Genomic DNA, 17244 nt, shown 5'->3' with positions numbered 1-17244 from the left:
ATTCGAAAAAATTTTTCTCACACTTAACGTAATTCAGAAAATTCATTTCGGGGGGGCTGCAACCCCCTCAGCCCCCCCCCGACTACGCCATTGACTGGATTTATATATAATCGTGCGAAAAATAACTTGCAAATAGAAAATTGAGTAATTTCGAAGACGTTTAGTTGTGAGTCTTTACCTATAATTTTAAATTATCTTGCATATAGTTTCTTTATATATGTTAAATTTTCTTTTACCTTCAGCTGGATCTGCTGTATACCTCTCCTCTCTCCTTTCCAGAGTGAATATTAAGTTCGATTGAATCGTTATTTCTTCACGAAGTTGACCCTCGAACCCATCAGATATGCTTAGAGACGTGTCGTTGACTTCGGAATCAACGTCCCTGCGACGACGGCCAAAGGCGTTATAGCCTCGACAGTTAACCTGTTGAGAGAGAAACGCACATATTTTCGTTAATTTTTTTTCTCCATTCTTTCTTTCTGTCAATGCTTTTTCTTCTGTTGTCTTCCTATCAGAGGATAAAATAGTTGCAAAGTATTTTACGAGCGAGTACTCACAGGTTGACAGCGACCGAAGCACACACGGATATTGCATTGGAATCTTATATTGTCGCTGCTAGGGAACTTGAACGCGTTGAAACTAGCCATTAACGATTGAGTTTCAGGATTTTGCTCCCACTCGCCAAATATTGTAGGTTCTGTTGCACAACCATCCTCGTCTGTCACGATGTACTCATTCTCTAGATTATCTTCCATCGTTTTAGCGACGCAATGTCGCGCGAATCCACCGTAAATAGCTATAACATTGTCCAATTAATCCTCCTTTCTTATCAAGAGATAGTAAAGTTTAAATGTAATAATAATCACATAAATCATCTAATATTTTATTAAAGACAAAGTTGAACGCTTACATGAAGGTTGAACTTCCACTTGAAGCATCAAATTGTCTCCAATTTCAGCTGAATTAATCTCATTTCCGTTCTGTGCAACGATTTTCATCAAACATATGGGCGGTGGACCGGTGTTAGCGATCGTTCCGGCTGTCGTCAACATGGAGACATTAAAGCCAAGAGTAACATTCTGCTCTCCAGTCTGATATATACATTTAATGTGATAAGCCTGTGCCTTGTACGTCATTAATTTCGGGTGCTTTTGTATGACCAGCACGAAGCTGGCTTGTCCCTGAAAAATAACATAAAAATTACATATCATCATCGTGACGAGCAATAAACGTCATATAATATAATAATAATCATATAATATAATATTAACTAAAATAAAATAATCATAACGTAATATTCTACTAACATTCACGTGTATCAGTCCGCAATTGCCGAACGCGACCTTGAAGGTTTCCGTCTTGTGCTCTGTTTCAGCTGGTATCGAGACAACCCGTCTACATTGCTCGTCTTTGCTGCGTCCTTTCACGTACAAAACTCCGTCGAACTCCTGATGCAAGTGTATCACGACTTGCACTCCGTCCGACAAACAGCTCACGTCCATCTCCGGTTTTGGGAAATCCGTTCGGCCGTCCTTTCTGTCGTCTGAAAAAATAAAAGACGTATGTTAAAACGTTCTTCCAAACGAACGACAATCTGTGAGCATTGATACAAAATTAGAATTTTGTACAAAAGAATAAACTATTTATTATAAATCACGTTCCTAATTATTTTGTTTTAATATGCAAAAATTAATATTATTTCTTTCTTTCTGTTTGTGATATAGAAAATTTATTTTAAATATTATTTACTTCAATGATAGTATAAATTTACTTTAAATATTACTTATTTTTGATAGAGAACAATTTTTATCATACAAAGAGCCAGCTTATGTCAATTTTTCGTGAATATTTGGAAATTGATTATCTGAAATGTATATTTTTGCGATCTCTTTACTTACAGCATTGCGTGTACGGATTGCCTAAGTAGCCGTTGACACAAACGCATGCAGCTTGATGTCTGGTGGCGTTACAGAGAGCGTGCACACCGCACACTTGCTTCTTGCAGGGATCTTGACAGGTCCTGGTGGTCTTCTCGCAGTATTTGTCGTCGGCACAGTCGTCATTACGTCTGCATTCTATCACACCGACTGAAACATGAACCGCGACGTGGATTAGCGACATTATTTTCGCGAAATAGCTCTTCATTAACGCACAGTGATTACATAACTGACTCACCGGTTCTGCAATATCCGCTGGCGTCGATTCTATACCCGTGCTGCGTCGGACACACACAACGACCATATTCGTCGATGCTGAAGCCCTTCTCCAGGTCGCACACGCAATAGCCCTCCTCGTTTATCACCATGTTGGATTGTCTGCGACAAGGTATGCAGTCGTCGTTCTCGTCCTTGCCAAATCCTGGTGGGCAGACGCAGTTTCCGTACTCGTCGCGAACCTGGCCTTTCTCAACTGGACATACATTGGCTGAAACAGAGAAAAACAAATGAAAATTTCGCATTGAATATTTATCGAATCTCCGATTTTACTTTTTATTCTTTAACGCTATTACTTGATTTCCGGTGATTACCTTTCTCACAACGGACAACCGCGTTTCCACGGTATCCTGGGAGACATTCACATATCATGGTCCTAACTGGGCTGGTATCCAAGACCTTGCACACAGCATTGATACCGCAAGGCTCGATTTTCGTGCATGGATTGATGCATTGTCCGTTGAAGCACGCGGTTTGAGACGGACATTCGTTGTCTGCTTTGCACTTCTCTTTAACTGCGTGAGAAGAAGAAATTAAAATTAGACCGATATATATGAATACATTATATGCTTTTTATTTATTTTTTTTTGTAACAAAAAGACAGTTTTTTAATAATAAAAGAAAAAACTGTCTTTAAATAATTCGTTACTAATCGATAATGGAGAAATGAGCCTTCTTACCTTTGGTACATCCGGTTCTAACGTCGCCGACATAGCCAGGTGGACACGCGCATTCCACGACGTGATTGTAAACGTTGCACTCCATATTATCGGTGCACGGGTTTATCGCACACGGGTTCTCACAGCGGTTATTGATGCACGCCTTGTTCGTCGGACAGTCCGAGTTGCTTCTGCATCCCAACAGCACGCAAGAGACCCTTGGATTGCCGCCGAAGCCAGGTGGACATTCGCAGATAGCTTTGTGATGTATACCGTGGCATACAGCGTTCTTGCCGCAGGAAGCCAAGGATGGCGAACATACTGGTACGCAATTGCGCTGGACGCACGCGTGCGACCCGCTACAATCACTGTCCGTCCTGCATCCTGCAACTAAATATCAAAATACAACGTTACACCTCAAATACAAACTGTCGAAGTATGCCGAATAAAATTTCCTTATGCTCGCACATGACAGATACTCAAATTTGAATTCATAATTACCTAAGTTACCTAAGTTACCTAAGAATACATAAGTTTTTTAATCAAGCCATATGAGATATATAAGACATATTTATAATTGTTATCTAACGGAAAAGCTCACATCTCTAATTCTAAATTAAGATCTGAGTATCTTACTGGAGACAAATCAAGTAAAAACTATTAATACAGACTTAAATATAGAATTCCTGATTGTGCAAATAGCTTCCAAATAAATAAAAGAGAAAAATAAAGATATGGAAGGACGTCCGAATCTATCACGAGCGAAGAGAAACAAATACACCACCTTTCGTGCAGATGATATCCGGATTCCCATCGTATCCCAGCGTGCACGAGCATATCGGCTTGTGATTGATAACGTTGCAAACAGCATTGGGTCCACAGGCGCAAGGGTCCCTGCAGATGGCGTTAATACAGGATCGTTCGGGCGCACAGTCGTCGTCTTTGGTGCACTCGATCTTGAGGATCGGTTTGGTGGCACGGCAAGTACCGCTGCCACTGCTGACGTAGCCGCTGGGGCAAACGCACACCATGGTGCGTACCGGATGCGTCGGCAGGACCCGGCACTCGGACGGCTCCGTGCACGGCTGTATGACCGGGCACGGGTCTTGGCACTTGTTGCTAAGACAGGCGAGCGAGTCCGGACAGTCGCTGTCTTCCCTGCACTCCGGTCTCTCCTCTGGTCGGCAGTTGATGTAGGGATTGCCAGTGAAGTGCTGCGGGCAGCGGCATATCGGCAGGTGATTCAGGACCCTGCACTCGGCGCGAGCCGAGCAGGGGTTATCGTGAATGCAGGGATCGATACACTGCATGTTGATGCACGAGTGATCGCCCGGACAGTCACCGTTGCTGTAGCAGCCGATCACACGGCAACGGTCCAGGGGATTGCCATGGTAGCCTTTGCGGCAACGGCAGTCGGCCACGTGGTTGTTCGGGAAGCACTCGGCGTTGGTGCCGCACAGGTCCGCGATCAGGCATGGGTTCACGCAGTTGTTGTTCTCGCAGGCTTTGTCGATCGTGCACTGGCTGTCGTGCCGGCACTCGACCGAGTGGCATGCGATCTCGGGATTGCCCTGGTAGCCTTGTTCGCACGAGCAGACCGGTTTGTGGTTCCTCACGTAGCAGACAGCGTTCGCACCGCAGTTGCACGGGTTGCGGCATTGTCTATTGATGCAGGCGTCGCGGTCGCTGCAGTCGTCGTTCGTCGTGCACGTTCCGATCACCGTCAGTTGTACTGTGCGTGATTGAAATAATTTGTAGATTATAAATATATTCACATTATCAAATATAATATTTTTGCACTTATGAAAACAGAATATATTAGCTCAGTCAAAAAGTTTGGCTTAATTTTTAAAAGCGTTATGTACATGTAATATATAGATAATGATGCTGATAATCATTAATATAAATTATTAGTCATAAATTCCGCTGCCAAAAACGTTAGCGAAAAATTATAGACAACGACGGCGATTACTTGAGGGATGAATAATTTTTGTCATTAAATACAACGAAGATAAATTTGATTAAAAAATTAAATCAAACTTTATAGTTGATTCAATACTTCTAACTATTCATGTATTTAGAATTTCTCATGCGGATTATAATTCTATGTTTTTCGGTATCTCAATTTTTAAGAATGGCTCATGTTTTTATTAATTCTAATAGTTTTTTTTATTTTACTTACTCGGCCTGCATACTCCGTCGATGTCGGTGATCCATCCCTCCGGACATGTACAAATCATGGTCCTCACTGGCACGGTGTCGAGAACGTCGCAACGAGCATTCTCCAGGCACGGCTTGATGACGGGGCAAGGATCGATGCATTTCTCCCGGATGCACACCAGTTTATCCGAACAGTCGAGATCGATTCTGCATTCTGGCTCGTCCACTTCTTCCACAGGACGTCGTTCACAGTAGGAGAATGGATTTCCCAGAGGGAGGTTCTCAGGACAGCGACAGGAAGCTACATGATCCTGCACGTAGCAGATCGCGTTCTGCGCGCACGGTGAGCCCTCGGCGCAAGGATTCACGCAGCGACCGTTGTTACATGCAAGATTGTTGGGACAGTCGTGGTCCGTGTTACACTCGACTCTCTCGCAGTGAATCTGAGGATTGCCGTAATAACCTGGACCACAACGACAAGCCGAGCGATGATTCTTTCCGTAACATTCCGCGTTGATGGCGCATTTATTGTCCAGGATGCAGGGATTGACGCATTGGCCGTTGTAGCAGGTAGCCGTGTAATCGCACTCACTGTCGGATTCACAGTCGACTGAAACAAATAATTACGGTTAATTATATATCAGAATTTATGAAACATTTCCATCCACGCTTCCACGGTAGCAGTATATACTTATATGAATATTACACGAGCACGTTAACAATTCAAGCTCAAATTAAAAAAAAATTATTTTAAAGATATCCAAAAGACGTCCTACTGTTTTAAGACGTCTGTTAGAAATTTTGAGAATATCTTTTAAAAGTGTCTGGCATATTTTATTTTCGCGATTATACAAGTAAGCAAAGGAAATAGACACTCACGTTTGAAGCATCCCAACTGAGGATTGCCAGAATAGCCTGGCAGGCATATGCAGGAAGGATAATGATTGACGACGTTACACTTGGCATTGGGCCCACAATTGCAGGGATTGATACATGCATTGTTGACACACGCATAGTTTCCTGCGCATTCACTGTTTGAAACACACTCAGGCACGATCTCGGCTGTAACAGGAATATCGCGACATGAAGAATCGCTTTGCATCATGAGGACTAATTTCCAAAACATAATTTTCAGTGATGATTCTTACGTGGTATGCACTTAATCCTGGCATCGCCGATGTAGCCGATCGGACACTTGCAGATCGGATTGTGATGATCAACGTGGCACAGAGAATTCCTGCCGCAAGGGTCGCCGGCGACGCACGGATTTACGCAGAGTGAATTGATGCATTGCTTGTCGCGCGCGCACTCGCTATTCGTGTAACACTCTGGCCGATGTCCTGGCAGCGGAGTGACTGGAACTGCAAAATTAGAAATTGCGTGTGAGATTCAGGGACGTGTACATCGCGACTTGGAGATGAATTCGTGAGACAACGGGGATAATTTCTAATTACAATTTAATTTGCTATTTTGACGTACCTCTTATGCATTCTATGTAAGCGTTGCCTGTGAAGTCCTGCGAGCAGAAGCAGATACTCGTATGAGACGTGGACTTGCATTGCGCGTTGAAGCCGCACTGGGTTGTCAAACAGGCGTCCACGCATACTCCATCGAGACACTTCTCGTGATTGGCGCAATCTTGATCCAGATGACATTGTACGTTGCCCAATACTGTGATACACACATGGATAATTAATTATAGAGCTGTACGAAAGACTAAGCAACGATGCATGACCATGAACTACCATAATGTTCTATTACGTTATATTTCGCGAATTCTGTCTTTTTAATAAATTGATACATACCGATCGGCTTGCATTGTCCGTTCTCATCGGTGATTGTATTTGGTGGACACAAACAGATCATGGTACGAAGCGGCACGGTGTTCAAAACTTTGCATTCCTGCTCACTGGTGCACATACCGCCAAAGGCGCAAGGATCTTGGCACTTGTTGTTAATACAGGCAAGATTCAATGCGCATTCACTGTCCTGTGTGCATTCAGGTACGATGGGCGCACCTAAAAATCACGAAAACTTGTAGTGATAACTTTCAAAATGTATTTTCACATTAAAGCGTGATGTTAAATATCGATTTTAAATTAATTTTCGACCAGTTATAATTTGAAAAAAAATACCAACACTGAAGTTACCAAAGTTAAAAATACCAAAGTTTAAATTATTAAGACTGAAATAATTGAATCAGGGAAAATTGTTCATAAAGAGAAAAGATTTGATGATAAGATATGTAATAAAAATAATCAAGTTCATGAAATCATGAAATTTTCATACCAAACAGTTTTGATAATAATTTGATACAATCAGATTGAAATTTTCAACATACCAACGCATGTTATATATGGATTTCCGGTAGTACCCGGAGGGCACGTGCACTTCGGCTGATGGTCGCGCGCGATACAGGTAGCCGTTTCGGCACAAGCGTCGTCGTCGCAGACTGGTCTGCAAACTCTGTTCAATCTGTCGCAGGCTTCGTGATCTGCACAGTCCTCGTTGTAGTGGCAAATCGCCGAAATACACGCCACTCGCGGATCGCCCTGAGTGCCTTGCGGGCAAATACATTGAGCTCTGTGAGACACCGCTCTGCATTCTGCGCCACGACCGCACACGACTTCACCGATGAGGCACGGAGTGACACAGTTGTCGTTTCGGCAGGTCTTGTCGTAAGGACAGTCGTTGTCTGTTTTACACTCGGCTGTAGGAGAAAATTATGCGGGATAAGTATCATTCGAAGAAATTTAAAATGATTGATCGATCGACACATTTCTTTACAACGCGAAGACAATCAAAATTGAAATATTTAAGAATAGAAATAGAATTTGAATTTTAAGTAAAATTTCAATTTTATTTCTATTTAAATAGAAGTTTCAAATAAAATAAGAATCTTAAAAATTCTTGAAAGAAAAAAGTTAAGAAACTTACGTCTGAAGCATTGAAGCTGCGGGTCGCCGGCTAAACCGCCTTGGCAATGACAAGAAGGATGATGATTGATCGTGATGCACTCGGCGTTAAATCCGCAGCGATTGCTGGAGCATGGGTCTTGGCAAAGTTGATTAATGCACGCTTTGTCGGACGGACACTCGGTGTTTGTTCTGCATTCCGGGAGAACCACGTTTCCTGCGAGGCAAAGAGAGCAAATGCAAAAGATGCTCGATGGTTGAGATCGACAAATAGTAAAGAACATGCGACGTGGTACCTTCGTAGCAGTTGATGAACGGATCGCCGGCGTATCCGCGAGGACATTGACATATGCGACGATGGTTCTCGATATGACACTCCGCATTTGAAGCGCACGGATTGACGTTACATGGATTGATGCATCGACGGTTGAGACAGGCCATGTCCGGTGTACATTGTGAGTCACTCTCGCAAATTGCGGCGATTTGTTTGTCCACTGTGTATAAAAATATCAGCAATCCAATATTACCAATTAATAAATTCGTCATGAAGCTAATCAAATGTGAAATAACTAATTTTATTCATTTATTAATTCTTAAATCTTATCTCGGTAATAAATATGGACTCCATGAAAAATCAAAATTAGAACAATAAAGGAGAGAAATTTAATTGAAATTGTACCTGGCACGCAAAGAATGGTGGCATCACCAGCGTAGTTCGGCAGGCATTCGCAGATCATTGTTCTCATCGGTAAAGTATCGACGACGCTGCATCTGGCGCTAGAGATGCACGGTTTCGTTTCTGCACATGGATCTTTGCAAATGCCGTTGAAACATGCCAGCTTGCTGGGACAATCGGCGTCGACTTGACATTCGGCCTTCGGTTCCAATGGTTCTGGAAAGAGAATAACAATAGCCAGTCAATATATTTTGTTGTTCCAATAATCACATGAATAATAATACTTCTGGAAAGTACTAAACGTATTAAAGTATTAAATAAAATAATAATAAAATAATAATTTAGCAACTTTAATTATATTAATTATATGTATCATGTCATAGAATAAATTTTTGCTTATTTACTTTATAAACAAATTTACTTATTATCTTAGGATAGATTGTAAATGAAGTATAGGAGTGAAAAAAAACTTTATAAATGATTTCTTAAACACTGTAATACCAAAATGGACTCTTACCCAGAAGACATGAGCTGTAAGGATTGCCGATATATCCAGGCGGACATTTACAGATCGATCGATGATTGACGACAGTGCACAAAGCCGGTGGCGGGCAGTTGCAAGGATTGACGCATTTCAAATTGCGACAGGCCAAGAACGGAGCGCAGTCGTTATCGCTCGTGCATTCTGGTCTCTCGCACACTTCGTATGGATTGCCTGTGTAGCCATCCGGACAGTAGCATCGAGTCTTGTGGTATCCGTCAGCGGTACACAATGCGTTGAGGCCGCACTGTGTAACCAGACAGGTGTCAATGCACTCATTGTTGATGCAGGATTGAATCAACGGACACTCGTTATCATTGCGGCAACCGACTAGAAGGAAAATGTTAATGAAATAATTAGTATAATATGATTATACATTCATAAGCAGAAACGTATCGATTTTATATATTTTATACAAATCGATTAGATATTTTTTTTATACGTACGTTGGTGGCAATATTGCTGAGGATTTCCAGTAAATCCTTCGTTGCAGACGCATATGGCTCTGTGTATTATCACGTGGCAGCGGCTGTTGAGGCCACACGAGTCCAGAGTACACGGATCGACACACTTCTGATTGAAGCAAGTCTTGTCATTCGTGCATTCAGTATTTTGAGTGCATTCTGGGATCGGTTCTGCGGACATATAATTCAATTAATATTACGTACGCACTTGTTAAATACATTGCCGTACTATTAACAACATAATATTTGACTCGAAATTTTACATATCGCCATTTTAAGTATTATATGAAGTGCTTCGAAATAGTTTACAAAAAATATAATTATATTTTATATATATTTTTAAATCTTACCTGCAAGAGTTGGAATTGTACATTGCACTCGGGCGTCGCCCGTGAAACCGACTGGGCAGGAGCACACAGGTTTGTGATTAACGGTCTGGCAGAGAGAATTGATGCCGCATGCGCCGATGCAGGGATCCCTGCATTTTTGCGAGAAGCATGCCTTGTCGCGTGGACAGTCGGTGTTGATGATGCACTCGGGATAGATGCAGACTGCGACGCCGTTCCTCACTCTGCACTCGCCGTTGTAATTACAAGGCGATGGACTGCAAGGATTGGTTTCTGAAAACAAAAACGCGCATTACAGAAAAATTTCGAGACCGTGCAAATTAATGTGTTTATGAAATTCAATTAATATATTTCGTGTCACAAATGTAATTCGCATATACTTACCGATTTTCGTGTAACACTCCTCGAAGGGATTGCCGATCAAGGGAGATGGACAGCTGCACAGCGGACTGTGATTGATCGTTTTACACACCGCTTTGCTGCCGCATACGTTTTGAGAGCAAGGATCCTTGCATTTGCTCTGTATGCAAGCCTTGTCGCCTGGACAGTCCGAGCTGAGCACGCACTCCGGGTGGCAGCCGGTGACACTCGTTGGGACGCCTTGTAATCCAGGCAAACACTTGCAGACTGCGGTATTGCCGATTTTTTCGCAGACGGTATTCGGGCCACACGGTGAAGGATAGCACGGGTCCATTTCTTTGGTATCTGAAACAAAAATTGTCATAACTTGAATAATACTTGTCTCAAGAGAAGAAAAAGTTTCATATTGTGTGATGAATTAAAAAATTGAAATAAAATTCTTAATCTTTTATTTATTTATTTTATTTATATCTCTACGTCTTGCAAGCTTGAATCACTTCCCGATTAAACTAGACGTTAAGCAATGAGCGATATAGATAGCAAGATTACCTTCCACAGAAACTTGACAAAGCGTGAAAGCGTCGCCGATCGTTGGCAGCGGGCACGAACAGATGGGCACGTGATTCGACACCGTGCAAATCGCTCCGACCCCGCAAGTACCAGGACAGGGATCTTGACACTTCGTTCTTATGCAAGCCTGCGACTGCGGACAGTCGGTATTCACGAGACACTCCGGTTGACAGCCTTGATACGGGTTGCCTCTGTAGTTCGATATGCACTCGCAAATGGCCGTGTTGAATCTCTCATGACAGTACGCGTTTATACCGCAAGGTGAAGGACTGCATGGTCTAGAAGGTGTTGGCGGTGCTGGTGTTGCTGCAAGAACAGTAGAAGATGTTTAATTAATCTCACAGTCATGCAGATACATTTTAGCAGTCTCGCAGACGGTGTATATTACAGTATATGCACGTAAAATTAACATTTTGGAAGATATAGAGATATTTGCGAGTAAAAGTAGAGATAAGCGAACGTATATATATATATATTTTTTTTTCTTTTCGCGCATGCATCGCGCGTGCCTCCTGTACACGGTAAAGGTGCGCAGCATGTATATCTTACATATAAATTCGAGAAGAAGTATTGCGTGTACTGAGGCGTGTGCGCCAAGTAGTCGAGTATAGTATTTCAAAGAATGTTATGAGATCAAAGATCAAAATTGCGAAGGAGAAACTTGACGCGCGTGTGCGGCTCTTTAGAATATACATTTCATTATATACAATACGCGATATTTACAGATACGAGAGAAATCGAATGATCAGGAATTCTAGAAACTGAAATTGAAATTTGGGACAAGGTGCCGAATATATCACGTTCCATCTGGCTGTGTGGACAAAGATAACAACGGGGGTTTTCTTACATGGTATCACAGAACAAACTGTGAACGGGTCTCCGGTGTATGATTCGGGACAGGTGCATCGGGCTTGGTGCAAAGTGACTTGGCACAGTGCATTGAGTCCGCACGATCCAACGCACGGGTCGCTACATTTCTGCCTAATGCATGCTCGATTGGCGGGACAGTCGTTGTTTACACGGCATTCGGGTCTACAATTGGGTGGAGATCCTAAGAAGGTGGGTAAGCAGGAGCAGGAGGGTTTATTATCGGCAGATACCGCGCACTGCGAGTTCAGTCCACACGGTGAGGGGTAACACGGGTCCTTGGTGGAGGGTTCTACGTCCGATGATGCTGGCGATGAAAATAAAAAGAAAGATATTTCATTAATGGTTCCAAAGGAAGCGGCGTCTCCAATGGCACGAATGACGAGAACACGTCGGGAAGACATCCAAGAGACGTGCGTCTCCTCAAGATGTAACTCCATGACGGATCTCAGGCGTCCGTGTCACCCGGAGGAGCACTCTCTCTTTCACTCTCTCTCTTTCTTTCTCTGGCCGGCTACTTACTTATAGGGAAGCAATTGACGAACGGGTCGCCGGAATGCTGATCGGGGCACCTGCAAATAGGATTGTGATTTCGCACGACGCACAGTGCGTTCGGGCCGCACGCGTTCTCGCAGGGGTTGCGGCATCTCGTGTTCACGCAGGCCTTGCTCTGCTCGCAGTCGGTGCTAACGAGACACTCGGGTCTGCAGCTCGGCGGGACCCCGAAGTAACCGGGCAGGCAAGAGCAAGAGGCCTGCTCGCCGAATTCACGGCAGGCGCTGTTGGGTCCACAGGGAGAGGGCTCGCAGGGTTTCACGCGTGCTATCGGGACGCAAGACAATGATAATTAGTGGCCTCTCCTAACCGGTGGGAAACACCCTCATGAGACAGGGAGCTCTAAAGGATCAGGGAAACTCACGTTTCACGCGTGTACACAGGGTGAACGGGTCACCTTCGTAATTCTGGGCGCAACTGCAAGTGGCAATGTGCGCGACCACCACGCATTCCGCGTTTTGTCCGCAGATTCCGACGCAGGGGTCCACGCATTTATTGTTCGCGCAAGCCTTGTTGTATGGACAGTCGGAGTTCTGCACGCATTCCGGCCGGCATTCTCGGTACGGATCGCCACGGTACTCGGCTATGCATCTGCAGACGCCGTTACCGGTGCATTCGGCGTTCGGGCCGCAAGGTGACGGGTTGCACGGATCTGGCTTTGCCGGAGGAGTCTCTGTGCGTGGGAGACGTGAGTGTAATCGAACGGTAATCGGTTCGCGCCGCTTACGCGAATATAATGACTCGTGTGAGTAATAAACAGTAACTGGTGGAGATGATCGTCTTACGCATGGGTGTCAGGTAACAATTGTTGAAGGGATCGCCCGTGTATCCGTCGGGACACGTGCAAGCCGGGGTATGGTTGATGACGGTACACAGAGCATTAAAACCACAAGATCCGGGGCAGGGGTCTCTACATTTCTCTCGGATGCAGGCTTTGTCGCCGGTGCAATCGGAGTCGATCGAGCACTCGGCGCGGCAGTATGGCGGTGATCCGATGTAATTGGGCATACACGTGCAAGATGGATAGCCTCCCCTGTCTTGGCACGTGGAGAATGGGCCGCAGGGCGACGGGATGCAAGGGTTCGCCTGCTGCGGTGGTGTAGGCATCACTGGAATAAAATTAAATGACAATCTTCGTAGGTGAGACGTGTTCCCAGGGACGCGATATCTTCTCTTTCTCTCTCTCTTTCATTCGCTCTTTGGTCGGTTGGTAGGTTTCGGTCACTTACGAGGCATGTCGAAACACTTGACGAACGGATCTCCGATCTGACCAGGTCCGCAACTGCAGAACGGGCTGTGGGACAGGGCGTTGCACTTGGCGTTAATGCCGCACACACCTGGGCACGGATCAACGCACTTCTGATTGATACACGCGCGATTCATGGGGCATTCTGTGCTAATAACACATTCAGGCCTGCACTCGGGAGGATTTCCTTGGTAATTCGGCAAGCATGAACAGCTGGCTTGCCCGTTTCGATTAAGGCAGTTGCTGTTTGGACCGCAGGGAGATGGCTGGCAAGGATCTCCTATGGGCGTCGGAGCTGTGCGACACGAATCGCGAAGTAAGAAAACGCGGCTTCCTGCAAAGCGCAGCTATGCGAATGACGGGCGTTCGAGTGCCCCACTTACGAGTTTCTTGTATGGGTGAACAATATCTGAACGGGTCTCCGGTGTGTCTTGGCTGACAGCTGCACGCTGGTATATGATTGATGACTTCGCAGATCGCGTTGACGCCGCACGTTCCTGGACAGGGATCCTGACAGCGGTTCCTTATGCAAGCTCGATTGGACGTACAGTCGGAATTGATTACGCACTCGGGCCTACAACCTTCGTACGGGTTTCCGTAGAAATCGGGCAAGCAGACGCAAGAGGCCGAGCCGGAGACTTCCCGACACATAGCGTTCGCGCCACACGGGGATGATTGGCATGGGTTTAACAGAGCGGGAGGTGTTTCAACTAAAATAGAGAGTCATGAGTCGTAGTCCTACCGTAAAAGATCACAGAGAGATTTGCTTTCCGCTAATCGTCAAACACATTCGTTCGCGGCACGTCTTTGACACTTACTTGGCCGAGGGTTACATTGGATGAAGGGATCTCCGGTAAAGTCGCTGGCGCAAACGCACATCGGGGTGTGACTGACGGTCCTACACTCGGCATTCCTGCCGCACGATCCCGGACAAGGATCCCGGCACTTCTGATTGATGCAAGCCTGTTGGCTGGGACATTCGCTGTTGCTCACGCACTCGGGTCTACACCTAGGTGGGATACCGATAAACTGCGGCAAGCACGAGCACGACGGAGCGCCGTTGAGGACCTGACAAACCGCGTTCGGGCCGCAAGGTGAAGGTCGGCAAGAATCGGTCGGCGGTGATGGTGGTTCTTTCGCTGCAATTCGTAAGAGAACTGTGCTCACACCGGCCGACGAATCGTCGTATTTTAGGGCATGATTCGCGACAAATTTCGCGCGGAATTCTTACGTTGCGGGAAGCATTGGACGAACGGGTCTCCCGTGTACAAGGTCGAACAGCTGCACACCGGGTTGTGGTTGACGACGGCGCATTGCGCGGCTATTCCGCACGCACCGAGACATGGGTCGATGCACTTCTGATTGCTGCAGGCCCGATTGCGAGCGCAGTCAGCGCTTATGAGACACTCCGGCCTACAGGACGGCGGGGCTCCTCTAAATCCGGCGATGCACGCGCAAACCGCCTGACCGTTTGACGCGCGACAATGACTGTTTGGTCCGCAGGGGGATGGGTTGCACGGCTCGAAGATGATCGTATCTATTTAACAATAATTATGACGTACTCGTGTCGGAAGACAGTCGGGGTGGAATGGACGCCCGGCGCGAATACGAACCTTGCACGGGCGTGCAGGAAATGAACGCGTTGCCGGTCATGTTTCGCGGACAGCTGCACATCGGCAAGTGATTAACGACGTTGCATTCTGCGTTGAGGCCGCACGTACCGACGCATGGGTCGCGACATTTGTGCAACATACAAGCCTTGTCACGCGGACAATCGGTGTTGATGACGCATTCCGGTCGACAGCCAACGAACGGGTCCCCAAAGTACTCGGGAATGCATGTGCACACTCCGTCGTTACATCGAGTGTTTTGGCCGCATGGTGATGGATTGCATCGGTCAGGGGGCGGTACTGAAATACGTGCAGATCAAATTGCAGCGAACTGGAATGCTCGTTAATTCTGTCACACGGTACAACACGACTGGAGGTGTAAATGAGTAAAAGAGATCTCTGTAAATGCGACTTCGTTGATAATAATGTAGCGACAAATGTGACTCTTACGAGGTTTCTGAGGCGCGGGGTTGCAACTGACGAAGGGATCGCCGGTGTATCCTTCGGGACACACGCAAGACGGTGTGTGATTTATCGTCGTGCATTGCGCCAAAAGGCCGCACGATCCTGGGCAAGGATCTCTGCATTTCTCTCTGATACAGGCTTTGTCGGCGGGACAATCCGAATTTATCGAGCACTCGGGTCGGCAATTCGGAGGCACACCGATGTAATTCTGCATGCAACTGCACGCCGGTGTGTTGCCAACGGCTCTGCACAGAGCGTTCGGTCCACAAGGTGAAGGTAAACACGGGTCCTTCGGGTATTGATCTTCTATTGGTACTGGTACTGTAGAGAAATACAAGTAGCACTAATATCTTCCGTGTGAAGGTAAATTCGATTAAGTAAAAAACTGAGGTTGAATCCTCGAGTTTCATCAAATTTGAATAAAATTGATCAACAAGAAAGTGAAATTGAAAATTTCAAAGTCAAAAATTACATCAGATATAAAATGATAAGTACTTTCAATTTTTCATAAATAAGAAGATAATGAAAAATGACGAAGTAAAATAAATAAGAAATTTCTTTCTTTACTTTTCAATTTCGAAAATGTAATTTTATCAAAAGAACTTATCAGTTTCCGACTTAATTTCATTGATCTATGATGGATTTCACTCCTGCAAAACATACTTGGCGCTTGGAAGCAATAGATGAACGGATCGCCCGTGAAGCCGCTCGGACAATTGCAAATCGGGCTGTGGTGTATAACTTTGCATCGAGCCTCGCGGCCGCAAGTACCAACGCAGGGGTCCACGCATTTCTGATTCACGCACGCTCGGTTCGATCCACACTCCGAATTCACTAAGCATTCCGGCCTACAATACGGCGGGGCTCCGATGAATTTGAGTAAACAGGAGCATATCGCTTGACCATTATTATTGGCGCATTGACTGTTCGCACCGCAAGGGGAAGGTTTGCAAGGTTCACGGTCATCCTCAGGAACTATAATAATGCAACAGTGCGTATAACAATTTGTCAGGTGACTATCCGTCCAGTTTCATTCGTCACACCTAACTCTAACATGCTGCTGAATGCGCTCACGTCGCTACTTACTCTCGAGGGCCTGATAAACACAATTTATGTACGGATTGCCGGTGTAGCCGGGGATGCAAGTGCAAACGGGGATATTGTTGATGACTTGGCAGTTGGTATTGGCGCCACACGAGCCTGGACACGGATTCTGACACTTCGATCCGATGCAGGCTAAGTGCGCGGGGCAGTCTGAAGATAAGGTACATTCAGGGCGACATCCTTCATAGGGGTTTCCGATGTACTCGGGCAAACATGTGCAGGAACCAACGCCGTTCTGTTCTCTACACATGGCGTTCGTGCCGCAGGGGGACGGTTGGCATGGTCGACTTGGTGCTGGTGATTCGCCTAAAAGAACATATCTTTATCCTATCTGTGAAATCAATCCTTGGTTATCATCCTTGAGAATTCTATCGATCCCCACGTCTCACACGATCAACGCGATAATTAATCGAGATATGAAACACGCGAGAGCAATTATATTACTAATTATAATAATGAACGATGTAGTTGTTCGATCAGATTCTGTAAAAT

The 17244-nt window shown here is 45.4% G+C and overlaps 1 protein-coding gene across 1 annotated transcript in view; it reads right to left on the bottom strand.

Moving 5' to 3' along the window:
- Positions 1–17244, bottom strand: part of LOC116845986 — an 83177-nt gene that overhangs the window by 1654 nt on the left and 64279 nt on the right. Inside the window, exons 101-135 of the mRNA XM_032819281.1 lie at positions 16735–17058; positions 16312–16623; positions 15634–15969; positions 15187–15483; positions 14805–15110; positions 14392–14712; positions 13957–14283; positions 13557–13868; positions 13113–13436; positions 12692–13000; positions 12295–12594; positions 11753–12079; positions 10885–11211; positions 10360–10680; positions 9979–10248; positions 9611–9799; positions 9141–9494; positions 8627–8839; positions 8244–8441; positions 7970–8164; positions 7374–7742; positions 6838–7050; positions 6512–6703; positions 6181–6393; positions 5912–6094; positions 5055–5642; positions 3657–4604; positions 2894–3262; positions 2528–2728; positions 2176–2424; positions 1899–2087; positions 1308–1543; positions 911–1181; positions 558–796; positions 237–423 (exon numbers count right to left, since the gene is read on the bottom strand). Coding sequence (XP_032675172.1) covers positions 237–423; positions 558–796; positions 911–1181; positions 1308–1543; positions 1899–2087; positions 2176–2424; positions 2528–2728; positions 2894–3262; positions 3657–4604; positions 5055–5642; positions 5912–6094; positions 6181–6393; positions 6512–6703; positions 6838–7050; positions 7374–7742; positions 7970–8164; positions 8244–8441; positions 8627–8839; positions 9141–9494; positions 9611–9799; positions 9979–10248; positions 10360–10680; positions 10885–11211; positions 11753–12079; positions 12295–12594; positions 12692–13000; positions 13113–13436; positions 13557–13868; positions 13957–14283; positions 14392–14712; positions 14805–15110; positions 15187–15483; positions 15634–15969; positions 16312–16623; positions 16735–17058 — 10509 coding nt within the window. The remainder of the gene's footprint in view (positions 1–236; positions 424–557; positions 797–910; positions 1182–1307; positions 1544–1898; positions 2088–2175; positions 2425–2527; positions 2729–2893; positions 3263–3656; positions 4605–5054; positions 5643–5911; positions 6095–6180; positions 6394–6511; positions 6704–6837; positions 7051–7373; positions 7743–7969; positions 8165–8243; positions 8442–8626; positions 8840–9140; positions 9495–9610; positions 9800–9978; positions 10249–10359; positions 10681–10884; positions 11212–11752; positions 12080–12294; positions 12595–12691; positions 13001–13112; positions 13437–13556; positions 13869–13956; positions 14284–14391; positions 14713–14804; positions 15111–15186; positions 15484–15633; positions 15970–16311; positions 16624–16734; positions 17059–17244) is intronic.

This window comes from Odontomachus brunneus, unplaced genomic scaffold (assembly GCF_010583005.1).
Source record: "Odontomachus brunneus isolate Ranch 3 - 2012 unplaced genomic scaffold, Obru_v1 Obru_scaffold_059, whole genome shotgun sequence".
Lineage (NCBI taxonomy): Eukaryota > Metazoa > Arthropoda > Insecta > Hymenoptera > Formicidae > Odontomachus > Odontomachus brunneus.
This window is presented reverse-complemented; position numbering and strand designations above follow the sequence as displayed.